Source organism: Helianthus annuus, chromosome 17, assembly GCF_002127325.2.
Source record: "Helianthus annuus cultivar XRQ/B chromosome 17, HanXRQr2.0-SUNRISE, whole genome shotgun sequence".
NCBI classification, from domain to species: Eukaryota; Viridiplantae; Streptophyta; class Magnoliopsida; order Asterales; family Asteraceae; genus Helianthus; species Helianthus annuus.
This window is the reverse complement of record NC_035449.2, coordinates 32,203,623-32,223,765: the sequence shown is the minus strand read 5'-3', so window position 1 is coordinate 32,223,765 and position 20,143 is coordinate 32,203,623. Positions and strand designations below refer to the sequence as shown.

At 34.3% G+C, this 20,143-nt stretch overlaps 1 protein-coding gene across 1 annotated transcript; it reads left to right on the top strand.

The window, feature by feature from the left end:
- The first annotated feature begins 3,060 nt into the window (after positions 1-3,060).
- LOC110925779 lies at positions 3,061-8,558 on the top strand. Its single transcript, XM_022169619.2, has 7 exons — positions 3,061-3,379; positions 3,656-3,783; positions 4,037-4,092; positions 4,182-5,056; positions 6,402-6,479; positions 8,019-8,081; positions 8,226-8,558. Exons 1-7 carry the CDS (start codon positions 3,326-3,328, stop codon positions 8,283-8,285), a joined length of 1,314 nt encoding a protein of 437 aa, XP_022025311.1. The 5' UTR covers positions 3,061-3,325; the 3' UTR covers positions 8,286-8,558.
- Positions 8,559-20,143: the final 11,585 nt, after the last annotated feature.

The following is a 20,143-nucleotide window of genomic DNA, read 5'->3' as shown; positions in this document are numbered from 1 at the left end:
TATTGAATGTTGATGTACACCTGTGAATTACTGTACACATATGTACGATGCTGAGTACACATGTGTACTGTTCTATTTATATCCAAGTACACATGTGTATACCGTTGAAATATGAAGGTTACGTGGATCTTAAAAATCAAAATTTGAATTCTGGTGATGAAATCTGAAATAAAAATTAAAATTGAAATCTAGTGATTTGTTGTTTGTTTTGATAATTATCTTATTAATAAATAAACATAATGTGGATAATAAATTTAAATTAGGAAAGATGTAACTTAATTCAATTATTAAAATAATGATTTAAATCTAATTTTTTATATAATTACAATCCTACCCTTAACAACTAAAAAGGAAATCAATGGTCCATATCTGTTCACGCAGTTCACTCTTGGGAGGTTGTTCACGCTGAAACCCTACCTTATATGTAACTGAGGTATAAATACATGAAATTAAACTCTAAATATACGAAATGGAGATATAAAAATATGAAATATATGAACTGAATAAATAAAAGCTATAAATATATGAAAATATGAATGATTCGGTTTGGTTTAACTAATTTTGGTTAAACGAGATTACAAAAAATTGATAATCGGTTTTTGGTTAATTCGGTTTTCAATTAATTCAGTTTTTGGTTGATTTCGGTTCGGTTTCGTTTGTTTTCGATTTGGTTTAGGATAATGATTTATTATTGCTCACTGATAACCCGTTTTGGTTAATAACCGATAGGTGTGCGCACGATGCGGTGAGAAACACAAACATTGCCACGGTGTGCATTGTTCGTTTGGGTAGATTGTCTATGTTATTAAACAATCCGTTTTCGTTTGGGTAGATTGTCTTAGATTGATGATTTTTTTTATTTGATTAATTTAATTTCGGTTAATAGGCAAAAACCAACCTTGGGCTAAAACTTTTAATTAGAAATACATGAAATGGATGTACAGGTACATGAAATGGAGGTATAAATACATAAAATGAGGGTATAAATATGAAATATATGAACTGAAGTTATAAAAGCTAGAAATATATGAAAATATGAATGGTTCGGTTCAGTTAATTTTGGTTAAATGAGAGACAAAAAATCGAAAACCGTTTTTGGTTAATTCGGGTTTCGGTTAGTCAGTTTTCAGTTAACTCAATTTTTGGTTGATTTCGGTTAATGATTCAGTTATTACTCACCCTTAAACATTGTTAATCACGTAATATATCAATTTTTTTAATTAAAAAACTATAGCAATACTATACTCAAATTAAATAGAGTAAGATACTCGTTTATATTGTCTAGTTTAAAAAAATGTTAACATACTAAAAAGTTATGACCGTTTAAAAATAGAAAATGGGTGGGGTGGGGTGGGGGTGGGGGGGAGTTAGTTTTTTTAATAAGGGATCAAGTGTAACTACTAACGAACTATAATTTTGTTAAAGATAGGTTTTAATCACTTGGAATTCTTTAGCTACTAAACATTTTTATGTACATTGGATTTTAATCACTTGTATACTAAGGCATCATCTACTTGTATTTTTTAATCTACACGTCAACTCTGACCAAGACAACTATCGAAACATTGACAAAAATGAGTAGGTCGTCAAGATACTTTTTGATTTTTTTACATTATAGTTTATAAGATATGACAAGAATATGTATAAGAGTTATAAGTTTGGTGCGGATGAGGAAAAGTGTAACTAGTTACCCATAATTATGTTAAAACTTAGAGATTTGCGTGTAATATAATAAGAGCCAAACTATAATTATTATGTAAAAGACTAATTTACCCTTATTTTAGAAGTATATTTATAAATTAAGAAGAAATAAGTTTTTATTTTTTACTATTTTAAAATGCTCATAGTCGCTAATACAAGAGTTAAATTTCAAATGGGAATAATTCCTTTGAATTTTGATATCCATTTCGTTTTAAAACACACATAAAAAGCCAAAATAAAAAAGAGACGTATTATTAAGACACCTTGGAAAATTAAATTGACACCTTCAATACGTACTGTATAAGCCTATACGATGCGTATTAGGTGAAATTCAAACTGCAAGGTGAGTCAAAGGCGGACAATGTCTCTATCATGCGGAGTAATACACATCGTATAGGTCTATACGATCGTATTAGTACTAGGTTGTCCTTTAAAGTACTAGGTTGTCCTTTAAAGCTGACAACTAGCGTTCACATGCAACCCCAATACGAATCGTATAGGTCTATACGATTCATTTTATAGTACGAGGTTGCTTTCTGTCACTCAAAAGTGACAGAAAGTGATTGACGTCAGCCATATACGGGTCGTGTAGGTCTATACGACCCGCATTGAATTGTGAAATTGCATTATGCTTCCCCTATTTAAGCGACGAAGAAGACGGAGGTAATATATCGTCTTCGTTTTTTATTTACATTCGTTAACAACATGTCTTGGTTCAACCACATTTTCGGCGAGTCGTCCGACACAAACATGAGTACGTTTATTCCGGAAAGCAGTGTGGTATAACATTTTTTAACTTGTTGTGTTTTTTTTGTTTATTAAATACTTAGCACACCGTTTGTATTAGGAGGGGTCTGCTGTCCCTGATTCTTATGATGGGAGAGGAAATGATGATCACGCGGAGGAGGTCTTGTCCGGCTTTCATCCCCATCATAATGAATCATTGTTGCCAGACCTCAACGAGGTAAGTATTTATTTATTTTTTTCTATTCGGCGTTAAACTTACCATACCTTTTACCCGTTGTTTTTTTAGCTTACTATGTCCCGCCAACCGTTGTTGTCAGATCTGAACGAGGTAAAAATAAATTTACTTATTATTGTGAAGACTTTTAGATGTGCCATTATGATTTAACTGTTATTTTTTTTTTCAATTAGTCGTGCCTAGCTATAATCATGGTTATGGGTCTTCAAAAAATAAACTTAAAAAATTCAAGGCCTTAATACGCATCGTATAGGCCTATACGATGCATATTGAATTCTCAAAGTGTGCCGGTGCCAATAGAATCCCCAAAAAATGATAATAACAAACGATCACTTGTTTTAAAACACACATAAAAAGCCAAAGCCAATATAAAAAAAATCATAATAACAAACGATCGCTTTTTACAATTACACACGCTTTCAATTCGATATTCTCCCCCTTTCAACACGAAATCCCCTCAGCTTCCAATTCGCGATTCAATCAAAAATCATTATCCTTATTCGACATTTCAAGCTTTAACATGATCAGATATCTGAAATTAGCCACAACGATTACTAGTTTCACCTTTTTTCAGTTCATAAAAATCAATATCAACATCTAGGGTTTCATAAACCCTAAGTTTTCCGTTACAAGTTTACAGTAATGGCAGATACATCAAGGCCGCAATTTACAATAACCTTAGGTCGCAGTGGTCAGGTAAATAACCGACAATGTTATTTCAAAATTATCATTTTCTTTCCAAATAAGTAGCGTATAATTGCTTGAGGATTCGTTCATTTCCGTAATGGTGTGATTAACGAATGATATAAGTTAAGGTTTTGTGATGAACTGTTGTAGAGTGGATGGAGTTTGTTATTTTTGGTTGAAAGTTTGCAAGTAGTAAGTAATATGAGTATGTGATGTGTTTTGAATTTGAATATACATTGTATGTTTGTATATGTGTTTTGACACCATGGGAAATGATTTGTTTAGGTGGTGAAGAGAGCAGGGGATGTGGTGGATAGTGATTTTGTTGGCTCGGTTCCAGCTGCTGGGATTAAAAGATCGGTTAGAGATAGGCTAGGAAGCAATGTGGATGCTGGACATCTCGATAACAAACGGTTTGTTTTTTTCACGCTCTTTCGATTCTTATTGAAGTTTATTATGAGTTAGTTGTGTTCATTCCCATTATTGGTTTGCTGCATTGCCGTTTTTGTTATTCTTATGATACATTATTTACTCCTCGTTGCCGAATGTACTGTATCGAAGTTATTAATTATGATACATGAAATCGACAGAATCTGCAGATATTGTACAAATTTGTTTTGCTTTATGTTTGATATCTATATTTATTTCATTGTTGAATTTCTTCAGGCAGCGTGGAGCTAATGGTAGATTGAGTTCCAACACTAGTAATGGTGTAGATGATGGTAATGGGCTTATTCCTTATAGTAGTTGTAATGCTTGATGAAATGAAATTTCTACTGAGTCAGAATTTTCCTCTTTTCTATACCTGAAGATACTCATCTTAGTAAACACGATCTCCGGTTCAAAATCATGAAGAAAAGCGAAAGAAAAGCTAAGCAGAAAAACGTGGACCTCCGTGACATGTTATCAAGAAAAGCGCGTCCCTCTTCAACTGACCACAAAGTACACCAAAGTCCACCTAAGTCACGAAACGATAGACCGAGGGCAACTAGGGTTACACCTGAGCCAAAAGAGCCAAAAGATGGTCAGTGGGACCCAGTTGATGGTGGACCTAGAGATGATAGACGGCTTATGCGGGACCCGATTGAAGTTCGATCAAGAGATGATAGACGGCTTGTATGGGATTCAGTTGAGGTTGGACCTCGAGATGATAGGCGGGTCATACGGGATCCAGTTGAGGTTGGACCTCGAGATGATAGGCGGGTCATACGGGATTCAGTTGAGGTTGGACCAAGAGATGATCAACGGGTAATGCGGGTCCCGGTTGAGGTAGGCCCACGTATGCACCACCTATACGATGACAGACAATCGAATCTAGATCCAACGGATGGTAGCATGCCAAGTAGACTCACTTCCACAAGAACTTCAAGAACTCTATCACAGATGGACTTATCAAAAACCTCTTTCTCTTTGGAGACTTTGGATCGCATGAGTCGCTCATCACAGCCTAGAGTATTGGATAATTCCATTGGTCTACCACCACCGTTGACGGAAGAGCCACTAAGAAGACCGCTAATGAGACCAGTGACGTATGCCAGCGGGGATGTTCGTGAGATTGCAAGGCCCATGGCTACCACTTCTTTTCCTGTAAAACCAGTCATTTCCGATGGACCGGCAAAATCTGTGGGACTGTCGGTAGCCCCGCAATTACCAATGGGGAGGATTGTGCCACAAAGTCAATATCCAGTTAAGCTACTAAACCTTTTTGCTTACAGTTTGCACTTAATAGTTTTTCAATTTGGTGTGCTGCTTAGTGTTATTTCTCATGTAGTTCTTTATATGGCTCTTGATGCTCATAACTTGCATGTAGGCCTGTAAATGAACCGAACGTTCATGAACTCTTAGGCAGGAAGTTCGTTTATATTCGTTTATTTAAATAAACGAATGAACATGAACAAAGTTTTTTGTTCATTTAATTAAACGAACGATTGAACGAACATGTACACATGTTTTGTTCGTTCATTTATATTCATGAATGTTCGTTTATGTTTGTTTCTTTACGTTCACTTATTTTTGTTCGTTTAAATTTTAAATAAATACATAAGTAATTATATTTATATGAATATAAACATTAGAAAGGTTTTTTAACTACTTTGATAAATATGACTAATTAGTAATTGGGCTATTTAGTAAATAAAAATGGGCTATCTAATGGAACGTATCGTAATTGATCATCAATTTATATAAAAAACTACGTAACTGAATCATGTACATTTAAACCACTAATTTACATGTGTTTTTGGATGAATTCTGATGTATTATACTTTTTTTCGTTTGTGTTTGTTAATGTAAATTTATTTTCGTTTATGTTTGTTCAGTTGTGTTTGTTCAATTATGTGCATTTAAGTTAGTTTGTGTTTGTTTACATTCGTGACCTGTTCGTTTAGGTTTTAAACGAATGAACATAAACGAACACAAACATGCCTATTTTCTTGATGAACGAACATGAACAAAAAAATAGTTTGATTATATGTTCGTGTTCGGTTAAAGCTAAATGAACGAACACGAACATGGCGAACTTGTACATGTTCGTGTTCGTTCGGTTCGTTTACAGGCCTATTTGCATGGCTTAAGTTATTATTGTTATTTGTTACTGAATTTAGTTACCATTTGCATAACCAAAGGCTGCATTAAACATATATGAGCGACTGCACCGAGGCAGGAAAACCGTTTTTGTTGAAGAGAACCAGAGATAGAGATAGACTGAATTATTCGTGCAACTTTTAGTAGTATTGTAAGATTTTGTGACAAGAAAACGTCTATTCTATTTTATTTTTCGTTTATTATTTTAAAAGTTGATGTAATGAACTTGAATCCATGAAACTTTACCTGAACCGTTTACTGCTCCCTGGACTATACTTACCCTGTTATGCTTGATGCGTCTATCTTATTCCTTCCGGATTTTTAAACATGAAATTTATGCTGTAAGGATGCTTTGAGGGTAAAACCGTAAAAATGCTTAATATATGTGATTGTTAATTGTTATGATAGATCTAAATATGTTACCACTTTTGCTCATTATGTTTTGTAGGTTGAATATCTTACTGTGGAGGGATTTTTGCACTCATTAGGACTGGACAAGTATTTGATTTCATTTAAGGTTGAAGAGGTAAAAAGCACTTCTAACTGATTAACTTCTGACAGCTATTGTTTATTATAATGTGTTGTGGTAAGAGTTACTAAAGTGCCATATTATAAAAAAGAGATTAAAGAACCGTTATATAATTTTGTTTGCTTAATATATATATATATATATAGAGAGAGAGAGAGAGAGAGAGAAAGTATAATGTACAAAACGGCTTAACGTACATAACGTACGCGACGAAATTACGCTAGTTCATTTGAAAATCACGCAAGTTATGAAGTTAAAACCCTAATCACGCTTTGTGCATAATCACGCATAAGTGTGCATAATCACGCATGGCAAAATTGTTCACGTTGTAAACTTAATCACACATGTTGTCGCGTACGTAATGTACGTTAAGCAGTTTTGTACGTTAACCTTCCCCTATATATACAATAGTAAAGCACGCGTGTTATAAAATTCAAACCCTAATCACGCATGAACAAACCACATAATCACGTATGAACAGATTATATCATCACACATGAAGAAATCATATAATCACGCATGAACAAAATCAGAAAATCACGCATGGAGTAATCCCTAATCATGCATGTTATATTTTGTTCATGTGATTTTTTTTAACGGAACAGTGATCCACTTTTATTCCACCGAACACCAAAATCACCCAGCTAGCAAGTTTCTAGAAGGGGAATTACATACACCAAACAGCCAACAAAGACACGAAATACGTTTACATCGAATTCAGGCCATTTAACGAGAGATAGCTCTTCTGTCTCGCCCTGTGTTTCATCCACAGAAAAGTTGTTTCTTTGATCTCATCTAGCATGCACTGTATAGACATTCTTTTGTCATCAAACACTTTCCTATTCCTGCTATTCCCGATGGACCAGAAAACCATCATCACAACCGCAAGCATAGCCTTCCTTCTAATACTTGAGCAAAGCTGATCATTCACTGCCTTTATAATCTCCTGAACTGAAGTGCAAAGTGCGACCGTGATTAGGGTTTGAATTTTAAAACACGCGTGATTTAATATCGTACGCATCGCACGTTAAGGACTATGGTATTTAAAACTTTTTCTATATATATATATGTCAGTTAATTTACTTCTATGGTTGTTGGAACAGTTCTAGTTTGTTTATGTATACATTCAATCAACTTAATTCAGTAGCTTCCAAACGTTAACCACATTTCCATATTATCTATTTACTGTAAGAGAGATGGCACAATGGGCTGGTTGGATAACACATCAAAATTTGGTTCCGGGTAGGTTAACATGAAACACTTGTGTTTTAGTTAACTAATGCTTAAATTACTTCAAATATAATGCAGTAATATCTAATTTTGCCTTTGAGAATAGTGATTTAGTAGGTTGGAGTGTTGGACACATAAGAATCATATGCTTTGGGCAACTTTTGACATGTTTTGACTCATTTAACCTGTTTTGTTTTTAGTTATTCTTATACCTATTTGACCCGTTTTTGTTATAATTATTTAAACTTTTGTCTGTTGACTGCTGAAAGTGTTAATTTTTATGTATTTTAAAATTTTAATTCATAGGTTGACATGGCTACTTTGAGCCAGATGGGAGACCATGATCTCAAAGAGATGGGCATACCTATGGTAACTTTCTGGCCCTTGATAATATATCGTACGCTCATTGTTCATATAGAAAAGAATAGATTGTCCAGTTGGTGCATCATGCATATGTGTCATAGTTCTGCTTGTTATATTACTTAACCGTTGGTGACTGTCCATTTTTTATAGGGACCCAGGAAAAAGATTTTGCTCGCTCTCCTTGCTCGCCACAGGAGGCCAGCACAATGAGCGCGGTACTTGAAAATGGTAACATCATGAAGATAGAGTTAGCGCTTTTTTTTTTCTTTCTTGTAATCAACTCAATACCGATGTTTTGTTTTCTTCTTCGAGTGTTATTGATCATTACAATTAGTGAACTTGAATTGGTTCGATGTACTCCTGGATCCAAAGCAATATGTAGTACATTATTGTTTTGGACACAGGAATTTCAGGATTTGGAAAGGGGCCAGTTATTTTGTGCCTTGCAAGGGTGATGAATATATAACTAGGGGTTATAACACATCTTTTTTTTTTTTTTTTTACGATTTATTTATTCAAATTAGAGCTACTCATACATTAACGGAACTATAGTATGTTAAACATTAATTATAGTTTAAAGTGTGAATTATAAATTAGTAAATCATTACCATTACTAAACGGGTTAGCCATCTTGATCCCTTTAGGACCTAGAGAAAATATTAAGTGAGGTTAGTATAGGCATTTTGTTATTATGTTTCGTTAGATTTTGTCTTTATATGGGTCTGTTTGGTATGTAGCAATGGAATGGGCGAATGAATGGAATGAACCGAATCATTACTTTGTTTTGTTGGATAAATAAGAAAAGACGAAGGAATAAAATCGGTAGTGAGTTGTGGCGGCGGAGGAGGTAGCGGGCGATTCAATTCCATTGACCAATCATACACTCTTTTTTTCACTCTCTCACAATGATCCCATTCATTCCATTGACCAGGCATACTCTCTTTTCTTCACTTCTTCACAATGATCCATTCAATTTTGCCTCTCATTCCTATGTAATAAACACTACCTATGCGAGTCTTGTATAATTGTTTCATTTGAGCTAGTGTATACAATTGCTACATTTTACTCTTTACTGTTGTTTCTCTTTATAGGAGTAGATTATAGTTCCATGTTCTATTTTCGCATCAATTATAATACGGTGAATAGTTGTTTGTAACAATTATGTTCACTTGGTTTAGGATAATAATTTGAACCAATTTGTCATTCTTATATTTAACTGATTAATATTTTAATTTTTTTTATATAAGCTAAGCTTATTGGTTGTTTCATTATAAAATATACATCATTGAATCGTCTTGTGTAAAACATGACTTTTAAGGATGAGCATTTGGTATCAAATACCGATCCCGTCCCGTACCGATCCTGATTTTGAAAATACCGTACCGAATTTTTTCAGTATCGAAAACGGTATCCACTTTTTGGCATTTTCGATATCTGTATTTTCGGAATCGGTATCAGTTCGGTACAGTACCGGTAATATTACAATATACATTCATGCAATTTGGCAATATATTAACGCAACTTGGCTAGAGGTAACTAAAACGTGCTTACTTCAGAAAATATTTTATTCATAATCCTTCATCATAACTATTTTTGTATTATAATAAAAAGAAAAAAAAGGCATAATCATAGAATCTGTCAATTAAATTTCGTGGGGCCGCTGTGCTTTAACGTACGTTTAATCTAGGTTCATTGTTTGTGTAACGTCCAGCTTTCTATACAAGAATAAGAAAAATATAATATATCTCCCCCGATAAACATGTCTATATGTTGTAGTTCTATTATCATATTTTATACAGTGTGCTATAATAAAAAAGTTTTCATGTGATTAGTTAAAAAGTTCATCTAACACTAAAGGGTATTATTGATAACCATAATTAAGTAATTTTAGAAGACTCTCTTGGCTATCCACTTAATGAAACGAAACTATTTATTATTTGACACTTGTGTTAGGTTGAAAACCATCACTAAGCCTAGTGGTGGTCACATGTATTTAAGTTTCACTTATGGTGGGTCCAGATGAGTTTTCTCTTCCAAGTCTCAAGTTTGAGTCTAGGTGATAGGGGTTTAAATTGAGGATCTATTGTGCGAGTGAGCTTCTAGCGCGGATTCGGTTAAGACAACGTATGCTAGACGTCTCGACATTCGCGAATAATTCACACCTTTCAAAAAAAAGTGTTAGTTTGAAAACCGAATCGGATATCGAACTGTCCGTCCTACCAATTTACTAGTTCAATCTGCCCAACCAAGTCTTACAAATTAATCGAACATTTTTTTCTATTATTTTTTTATTGTGTGGCTGTTTAATGTTATGATTGTTGTGATTTTATACAGAATGATTGTATGTGGTTGTTTTTTCTCATTATATGGAATTTTTACTTCATCATAGATGATTCGTGTATATATTTTTTCTCATTATATGGAACTATAAAACGCATCAATCAAGTTGTTATATATAAATATTCATATACCTATAAGCATTCATATAACTATAAAACACATCAATCAAGTTGTTATATTTAAATGAGTAAAATGCACGGATAGTCCCTGTGGTTTGGTGAAATTTCACCTTTAGTCCCCAACTTTTCAGAATTACACTCTTAGTCCTTGTGGTTTGACAAGTTGTTACTCGGATAGTCCTTAAAGTGGATGAAGGTTACTCGGATAGTCCCTGTGGTTTGACAAGTTGTTACTCGAATAGTCACTGTGGTTTGACAAGTTGTTACTTGGATAGTCCTTGTCATTTCACACTCACTTAACCAGAAAAACTAACTTCCATCCGCTTTGGGGACTATCCGAGTAACAACTTGTCAAACCACAGGGACTAAGAGTGTAATTTTGAAAAGTTGGGGACTAAAGGTGAAATTTCACCAAACCACAGGGACTATCCGTGCATTTTACTCTATTTAAATATTCATATACCTATAAATTTGGTATAAGGCGATGGAGTATGGTCTCGGGGAGCCGACGTGGAGGGTTTCCCCGTCGAGGAACACCCCACCTCCCGGTCCATCTATCGGGAATTCACCCCCTCTTCCCCGAAGCTCCAGAATTTTTGAATGTTTGAAATGTTGTCAACAGTAAAAAAATTTTTAAATTAATTTATAAAATTCTATTTAAACCCCTTTTACAATTTTAAAAATCACAAACTCAAACCCTTTTCAAATCTCTCTATAAACCTTCATTTTATTCAAAAAAAAAAAAAAATCATGGATCCGAGCCAACCCAACCCTCTCCATTCTTTCCCAACACAACCGCTACTCCCTCGACTCAACCCCCACTCGTATACCCCACGACAACGATGGATCCGTATTCGTTTGGCAGATTTAGTCAAGCTCAAAACGTTTAGCAAATGCAATACCAACAACACCATCATGCTATGCAAATGCAAATGCAATCACAAGGAATACAAATGCCCTGTTCCAGCCGTTGACTCACACCGCATCCGAGCATGATTTCGTTTATTTAGCCGTAGATGTCGATGTTATACGCGAAACGCAACCACAACCAGTCTAAGAAAGGAAAACAAATGAGCATAAGGAGATCAAGAAAAGGGAAGCGGGAAGGCGGAAAGCATTCCTTGAACCCCGGACGAGTTGGAAGCGCTTGCACAAGCGTGGGTTAAAGCTTCTAGCGATCCGATTATAGGTATAATTTTTAATTTTATTTTTAAATAAAGTATTAAAATTAATATTTGTATTTTATCTCTAAAGAAAGATTATATTTTTAAATTTTAATGTGTAGCCATCAATCGAAAACGTGAAGGCTTTTATAACAAAGTTTGTAAAGAATTTTTCAAATTGATGCAACGCGAACCATATCGATTAGTTCATTCCGTTAGTTCAAAATTTAGAGAGATGAACGGAAAAAATGGTTTGTTTGTGGGTATATATCAACATGCATGGAACAATCGTCCAAGTGGTACAAATGATGCAAGTGTTTTGTCGTTGGCTATTGAAAGATACACCAAGAAACATGGGTCATGGTATTAAATGAGGGCGTATGAAATATTTCCGATACACGTTGTGCTATCAATATAAACGATGACCCCGAGTTCGAAGATGAAACTCCAACTCCTGAATCAGAGCGGCCAATTAGAAGAGATCGTTCTAAAAAACCAGTCGCTAGGAAGGCTTCTGGTTCAAAAGGAACGAGCTCGAGTGATGTATCAAAACTTGATACAATGCTACAAAAATTCAACCATTTTATAAGAGTGCAAGAGGAGAGGTGCAAAAAGAAAGAGAAAGAAAAGGAATAAGTTGTGGCGATGAAAAAGGAAAGGCTTGAGTTTGATAAGAGGTGACTCGAACTTGATCTACAAAATTAAGAAACCCAAGAGTTCTGACTCATGAGAACCGACATCGAAAACTTACCAGAAAGAGACCGCTTGGTGCTCTCAAGAACGAAGGATAAGATCGCAAAGAAATGGCTAGAAGGAAATGGAAGTCTTTAGTTTTTTTTTTAAATTATGTTTATTAAATTATGTCTTTTTTTCTAGGGTATGTAATTTTATTTTTAATAATGAAAACTTTTTATATTTTTAAGAATTTTAGTCATTAAAAAATAAAAAAAATGGAAGGGGGAAGAAGGGAAATCACACCCCACTTTTTTGGGGAAAATGGTGAGTTGGAAGGGAGGATAATGTGACGATTTTGGAAAGAGAGAACCACACCCCATAGTCTAACTGGCAAGAATAATGTACAAAAGCTAGAAACTTATTTGCTCATTTTCTCTTTGGGTTCAAACCTTAACATGTCCACGTTAGGTCCATGAGGATGCTAGTGGTGAACCAAAAAATTTCTTACCAAATTTCTTATATTGTGTGCAAAAACTTTGGAAAGGAAAAAAAAGGGTAATTAAATGTTACGTACCAAATAAGAGAACTCAATCTAAAATACTAGTCTGGTGAGTGAGAGAGCTCATTTAGTATATAAACCTCGCATTGATTATCCATATAATCAATGTGGGACAAGATACCTTATAATTGTTTCGATCCATCCTGAAGAACCTAGAAAGGGGAAAACAATCTTTTGGTAATCAACCAATTCTTTTTTGGTAAACCAAAATGATATTGAATAGTCATTTACGGAAAACACAAAACAAAATTGAAACCTAAATGGGTTACCGGTAAATCTGTTATTTAAATGAACAACCGGAACACATTTCACTTATTAAAGGGTTCAACCTCAACACGACCTGTTCTAAAACAAGTTATATTTTTTTTAACAACAAAGCTTACTCTTACTTAATTACTCGTAATCCTAATTTATTCTTCCCTCCCAGATTTGAAGCAAGACCTTCCATTTGAAAAAGCATATATCTCTACCAAATAGGCTAGCTCTATACTGGTAAAACGGATTATACCTCAAATGTGTAGTTACATACATTTCTTAAGTAAACACCTTCTTGACTAGCTTTAAGTATTGACAAGACTGTTTGCTTTTATGGAACACCATGAAATTATCAATCAATCACATAAGTCTCAAAGCTCAATAATTGTAAGGGTGAGAGGGGCACTCCTCTTACACATAACCAATCAGCACATGTCACGTCAACTCCTTTTTTAAACTCCCCTAACACCCCAATTTGATGGCGGCACTCCCCTCTTAGGGGACTTGTGTTTTTTTTATTTGTTGTAAAATTATGCATGTTTATAAATTAAAAAAATATTAATAAAAATAAAAATTAAATAAAAGACATTTCATTAAATTAAAAATAAAAATTACATTCAAACTAGAAAAATAAAAATTACATTTAAACTAGAAAAATATAAAAACAAACTACTCGTCGTCGGAACTCACTTCAAGGTGAGGTAGATCTAAACTTCCGAGATGCTCAACGAGATCGTGTTTTAGTCTCCAATGCGTTTCTTCGTCAATGAGCTCGCTATAAGCTGTATCATCGAAGACGGGTTCGACTGGAGGATCTTGAATATGTACCGGTGCTATCGCCCTTCCGTCATCTTTTATAATCATGTTATGTAAAATAAGGCACGTATACACGATGGACCTTATCTTTTTCACCGTTTTCGAACGCATTGGACGATTTAGTATTCCCCACTTCGCCTTTAACACACCAAACGCCCGTTCCACATCTTTTCTTGCGGCCTCGTGTTGCCTCTTGAACTTTTTTTCATTCGGGATGTGAGGATATGGAAAAGACTTCACAAACACGGACCAGCTAGGGTAGATCCCATCAGTAAGATAATACCCGCGTTTGTATAAGTGGTCGTTCACCTGAAATGGACAATTTGGCGCCGTTCTGTTTCGTTGAGTAAGAAATAATGGAGATTGTTGCAGCACGTTGATGTCGTTTTGTGAACCCGCCGGGCCACAAAAAGCATGCCAAATCCACAAATCTTGAGACGCCACCGCTTCTAACATAACCGTCGGGTATTGATGATCGCCTCTCATATATTGTCCACGCAATTCTGTGGGGCACATTCTCCAGACGAAGTGTGTACAATCCAGACTACCCAACATACCAGGTAGGTGATGCCTCTCCTCATGAGCCTGATACAATAGCGCAACGTCGTGGCTCGTTGGTCTACGTAAGAATTCACCGGCATACATTTTACAGACCGTCTCGCAGAAATATTCAAGGCACTCACGAGAGGTCCTTTCAGACATATTTAAATACTCGTCGTTTTCGTCTGGTGGGTTACCGGTTGCAAGTTGTTTAATCGCAGAAGTAACCTTTTGCAACGGCGTGAAACTTTTCTTCATTCTCCCGTCCAAGCCCTCTTGAAACCACTCGTTATTCGCTTCCACGTCACTAACAATTTTTAGGAACAAAGACTTAGACATACGAAATCTCTGACTAAAAATATCGGCATTAAATTTTGGATTTTCGACAAAATAATCGGCCATGAGTGTCTCATGGCCTCCCACACGATCTCGACGGACTATTTTTTTTTACTAGACGATGCCGTATCTAGTAGCTCCGCTTGTTGGATGAGATTTTGGAAGAAAATTAAGCTACCATCGCTTGACGATGAATCTTCATCGTCAGGAAAGTCGGGTAGGGGAGAAAAAAACGGGAACTTGGAATCCATTTTGTGTTGTATTTGATAGATTTTTTTAGAGTGAGTTTGAGAGTGGTGGGTGTGGTAAAAAATTATTTGAGAGTGAGTTTAAGTTGGTTATTTATATTGTTAAAATTGAATTTTTTTTTAAAACGACCGTTGCCAACGTCTATCCTCGATCAATGTGCCATTTCATCGCGGTGTCTCCCCCCCGAACCCCCCCCCCCCCGATTCGGTTTCCCGCGATGATGGCGACGGTGTTCCCGATCAGGGAATGGGGTCACCGAACACCCTCCCCGCGAGTGCCCCGATCACCCTAAATAGTCTCAAAGCTCTATTTGCTAAAAGACACGCCATCAACCATCACCTCTACCTAATTTCTCATAACCACGTGATTCTCATCCACCAACCATCTTTGAGGAATTCCCACAACCAAAATAACCTTCCGTAGTTCCCTCCAATGTTTTCCTCTCACCAACATTGCCTTGAATTTACACTAGAGTGCAAAATAGAATTAATTGCCCGGATTTTTTATGTGGTTTGCCATTTTTTCATCTTTAGTCCCCATTTTTTTAAAATAGCATGTTTGTTCCCTATAGTTTACACGGTTGTTACTCGGATAGTCCCCCATCTGGATAGAGGTTAGTTTTACAGTTAAGTTTGTGTGAAATAACCAAATTACCCTTAGTATTATAATTAATATAAAAATTATGTGGGGCCCACTTTTTTATTTCCCTTACCTCCCCCAAACCTTGCAACGATGTCGCCACCCACATCCACCGTAACCACCACCTGCAACCACCTTCATTAAATCCAGCCCCATATCGATTACCTGAATGCGATTTCCGACCTCACCATAAACGATCAGCAATTTTAAAGCCCATAACCGTTTTTTAAAAACCCAATCGGAAAAACAGTTTTTCCAGCGAAACTCCGGCAAATTAGAAAAAACAAAACAATGAAACTCCAAATCGAAAATTAATGGTTGGTTTCTAAATCCCTTTTAACGTATGCAAAGAATCGAATATAAAAATCCTTGTTCAAAATCGAAATCACAGTTTTCGTTATCCCCTGTTCGAACTAAATCGTTTTTGTGAAAAAACAAAATCAATTTTTGAAATATATTAGACTTCAGATCTGAAAATAAACAAACAAAGTTTAGAACAATTTCGAACAACAGTTTAAGAGCATCAGATTACAGTTTTTCTCAAATTTAGATCGAATCAGATTTTTTCAAACCATGATACGATCGATTAATTCGATTAAACAAGACAAAAATAAACGAAATCATTTGAATTGAATTCCAAACAGTTTGTACGAATCAAGTTTGATTTCGTTCAAGTCAATATTTTCTAAGGAACGAACACTGAGAATTGATTTGGGAAATTTAACTCTTGAAAGAAGTTACGTGTTTTAAAGATAAGGCACTCACTAACTAGATTTTTTTTTTGGAAAACGATTTTTATATTAAGTATAATACTAAGGGTAATTTTGTCATTTCACACAAATTTATCTGTATAAACTAACCTTCATCCAGATGGGGGACTATCCGAGTAACAACCGTGTAAACCATAGGGAGCTAACATGCTATTATAAAAAACTAGGGACTAAAGATGAAAAAATGGCAAACTACAGGGACCATCCGAGCAATTAACTCGTGCAAAATATATGAAACTTACGAATTAGAATTCTAAAATGACTAGTGTTAGTAACGAACAAAGATAAACAATTCATCCATGAAGATGGAATTTCGAATTTTCATAGTGTAATTGTTGGATCAAATTCGTGCTTTACTAATACCCTACTCAAACGAAGACGAAACGGGAGAGGTGCATTTTGCGAGGCATCATATTCACTACTATGTGGACCATTTGGAACGAAAGGAATTCTAGAGTGTTTGGTGGAAAGCCCCGGAGAACTATTGAAGTCATGCAATATATTAAGTCTGTGTCGTTTTTTTGGTTTCGTCATAGATCTAGATTGAAAGGTATAGATTGGAATGCTTGGTGTAATAATCCTATGAACTCGATGTAATTTCGTTTTAGTCCGATGGTCCCCGTTTTGAGGACTGTTTGGGGCGTTTGTTTTTTATTGAAATTTACCTTTCAAAAAAAAAAAAAAAAAAACTAATACCCTACTTGCTTATTTTATCAAATATTTAGTTAAGATTCTCTAGATAATTTAAAAATAATTACAAGAGATTAGTATAAGTAAAGAAAACTCTATAATCACTTATAAGGAAGTCATAAAATTTGGGGATGGATTGTGAATGCTCTAAGAAGTGTAATAACTGATTGTGAATGCTCTAAGTGTAATAAAAAGTTTATTAGCTTTAATAAGAAGGACCGTAAAAGTTATTATGTTTCTTTTTTTTTTTAACTTTTTCTTGATGACATATTCATAGTAAGAAGCGTAATAAAAAGTTTGTTAGCATGAATTATATCATTTCTTCTTTTCGATAAACTAGTAACAATACTTAAATAACCAACAAGCCTTTAAACTTATAATATCTACGCGTGTGTATATGTATATATATATATATATATATATACATATAGGGGAATGTTCATTTGAGAAGAAAATTTAGTTGAGAAGAAAAAGAATAAAGGGTAATTTTGTAAAACATTAATAGTTTTTTCACTCATCTCATTTATTATCATTTTTGACTAATTAATTAGTCATAAAGAGTATTATCCTGCATACTAACTTTTTGTGCCTACACACATCAAAAGCTATTCTACATATTTCGAAATTCATCCTACACGTTGAAATTTAACCTACACAACTCGTAATTTGGCCTACTTAACTCGTAATTTATCCTACACTTTTAATTATTTTATTTTATTTTTTTTGAAAAAAATATATATTTTGAAGATAAGTTACAAAAAAAATTTAATGTATTAGCTATTAAAGAGAAAGACTACAAATTAATGAACTATGTAGATTTACCAATGTACCTAACATTAAATACTTATATTAAATGAAGTAAAATAAAACATTCTCATTGGTTGAAATTTGTTATTTTTTCTTCTTACAAAAAATTTCTTCTCATTTGAACTCTCCACTATATATATATATATATATATATATATATATATATATATATATATATATATATAGAGAGAGAGAGAGAGAGAGAGAGAGAGAGAGTGGGGATCCTGCGGAAAGTGTGTTTTTCCTAGAAAGTCTAGGAAGCGATCTGGGCCATCCGATGGGTGTGTTTAATGGTTGAGATCATCTTAGTGGCATTTTGGTAATATGTGTGTGATAATAATTAATTGATTTAATAGATTGGGGGTATTTTGGTCATTCAACGTGTTTTAAATCAATTAACAAACGGTCAAACATTAACCCACGTCCTACATTCACGTGATTTTCTCTCTCTCTAAAACATCCACTTCCTAAAACCCTAATCCATACCAAAATTCGCTAGTTTCATGGATGAAGATAACAAATTCGAAAAAAAATACAAGCATTAGTTGCTATTTAACTTGTTGATTGTGTTCTAGAACTCGAATTTTTATCATCTGCGTGTTCTTTTTCTGATAATTTTGAGGCAAGAGATTCAAGATTATTGAAACAACGAAGAAGATTGATATTCCGATGTGTTCCAAAAAACGTTCCAATCAGTCGTCGTCGATCATAGGTGCGTTTTTTTATATATTTTTCAAAACTAGGGTTTCAAAATTGTGTTTATTGTAATCGATCGTTGCTGGTTGTTGATACCAGTGTGTTATATGGAAATATGAATTGTGTGTTTGACAATAGATTTTATATGGGTGTGTTTTCCAATTATAATGACTTGTAGCTGTGTTTAAGGTAAATGTGTTTTACGGTGTGTTTTAAGGTTTATGTGTTTTACCATTTTAATGTTGATGATGACAGTGTGTTGAAGACGAAGACACTGGGTTGTGTTGAAGACGAAGACACTGACAGTGTGTCCAGCAATCTGTTTGCTGTTAAAACACAATGTCCAACAATCTGCTTGCTGTTAAAACACAGCGTCAAGAAATCTGCTTGCTGTTAAAACACAATGTCCAACAATCTGCTTGTTGTTAAAACACAGCGTCAAGGAAATCTGCTTGCTGTTAAAACACAATGTCAAGAAATCAGCTTGCTGTTAAAACACAATGTCAAGAATCCTCCAGCAATTTGCTTGCTGTTAAAACACAGCGTCAAGAAATCTGCTTGCTGTTAAAACACAATGGCCAGCAATCTGCTTGCTGTTAAAACACAACGTCAAGAAATCTGCTTGCTGTTAAAACACAATGTCAAGAAATCTGCTTGCTGTTAAAACACAATATCAAGAATCCTCCAGCAAATTAACTTGCTGTTAAAACACAGCGTCAAGAAATATGCTTGCTTTTTTACGAATTTCTGTGAATATGTTGTATGGATTGTATGATTTAAATTGAAACTATCAATTTGAATTAAATGGGATATTTAGTTTCCATAATTTTCTGGTTAGTTAGTTATCCTAATTAAAATAATATTCAAATTACACAATTGCCCTTTTAGTTAAAATCCTTCAATGCCACATGTCGCGTTCTTATTGATTCCTAGACTTTCTAGGAAAAACACACTTTCCACTCAACTCCTACTCTATATATATATACATTAACACTACAAGAACATGCATTTGAATTCACCTTTCAATTTATAAAAGCCATTATTGCTTGAGGAAATATGATGTAATATGCTTCAAGTGTAGGTATAAGTAGAAAATCGAAATAATCGAACCATAACTAAAAAAACTAACAGTTTAGTTTCCGGATTTTTAATAACTAAAAATTTTGGTTCGGTTTTCGGATAACCATTTTCAATAACCGAGAAACTGAACCGAACTAATAAGTTACAATAGCATATCGGCCCCTAGTCGATATATTTTTATGTTTAAGTGTTTAACCATGCTAGTAGAAATTATTAATTTTATTCTTGAATGTTAAGTATTTATAATAAAAACATTAACATATTTATTTATAGTTGAATGATTTATTTATTACTTACAAGAAACAAACAAAATTTAATATAAAAATTAAATGAT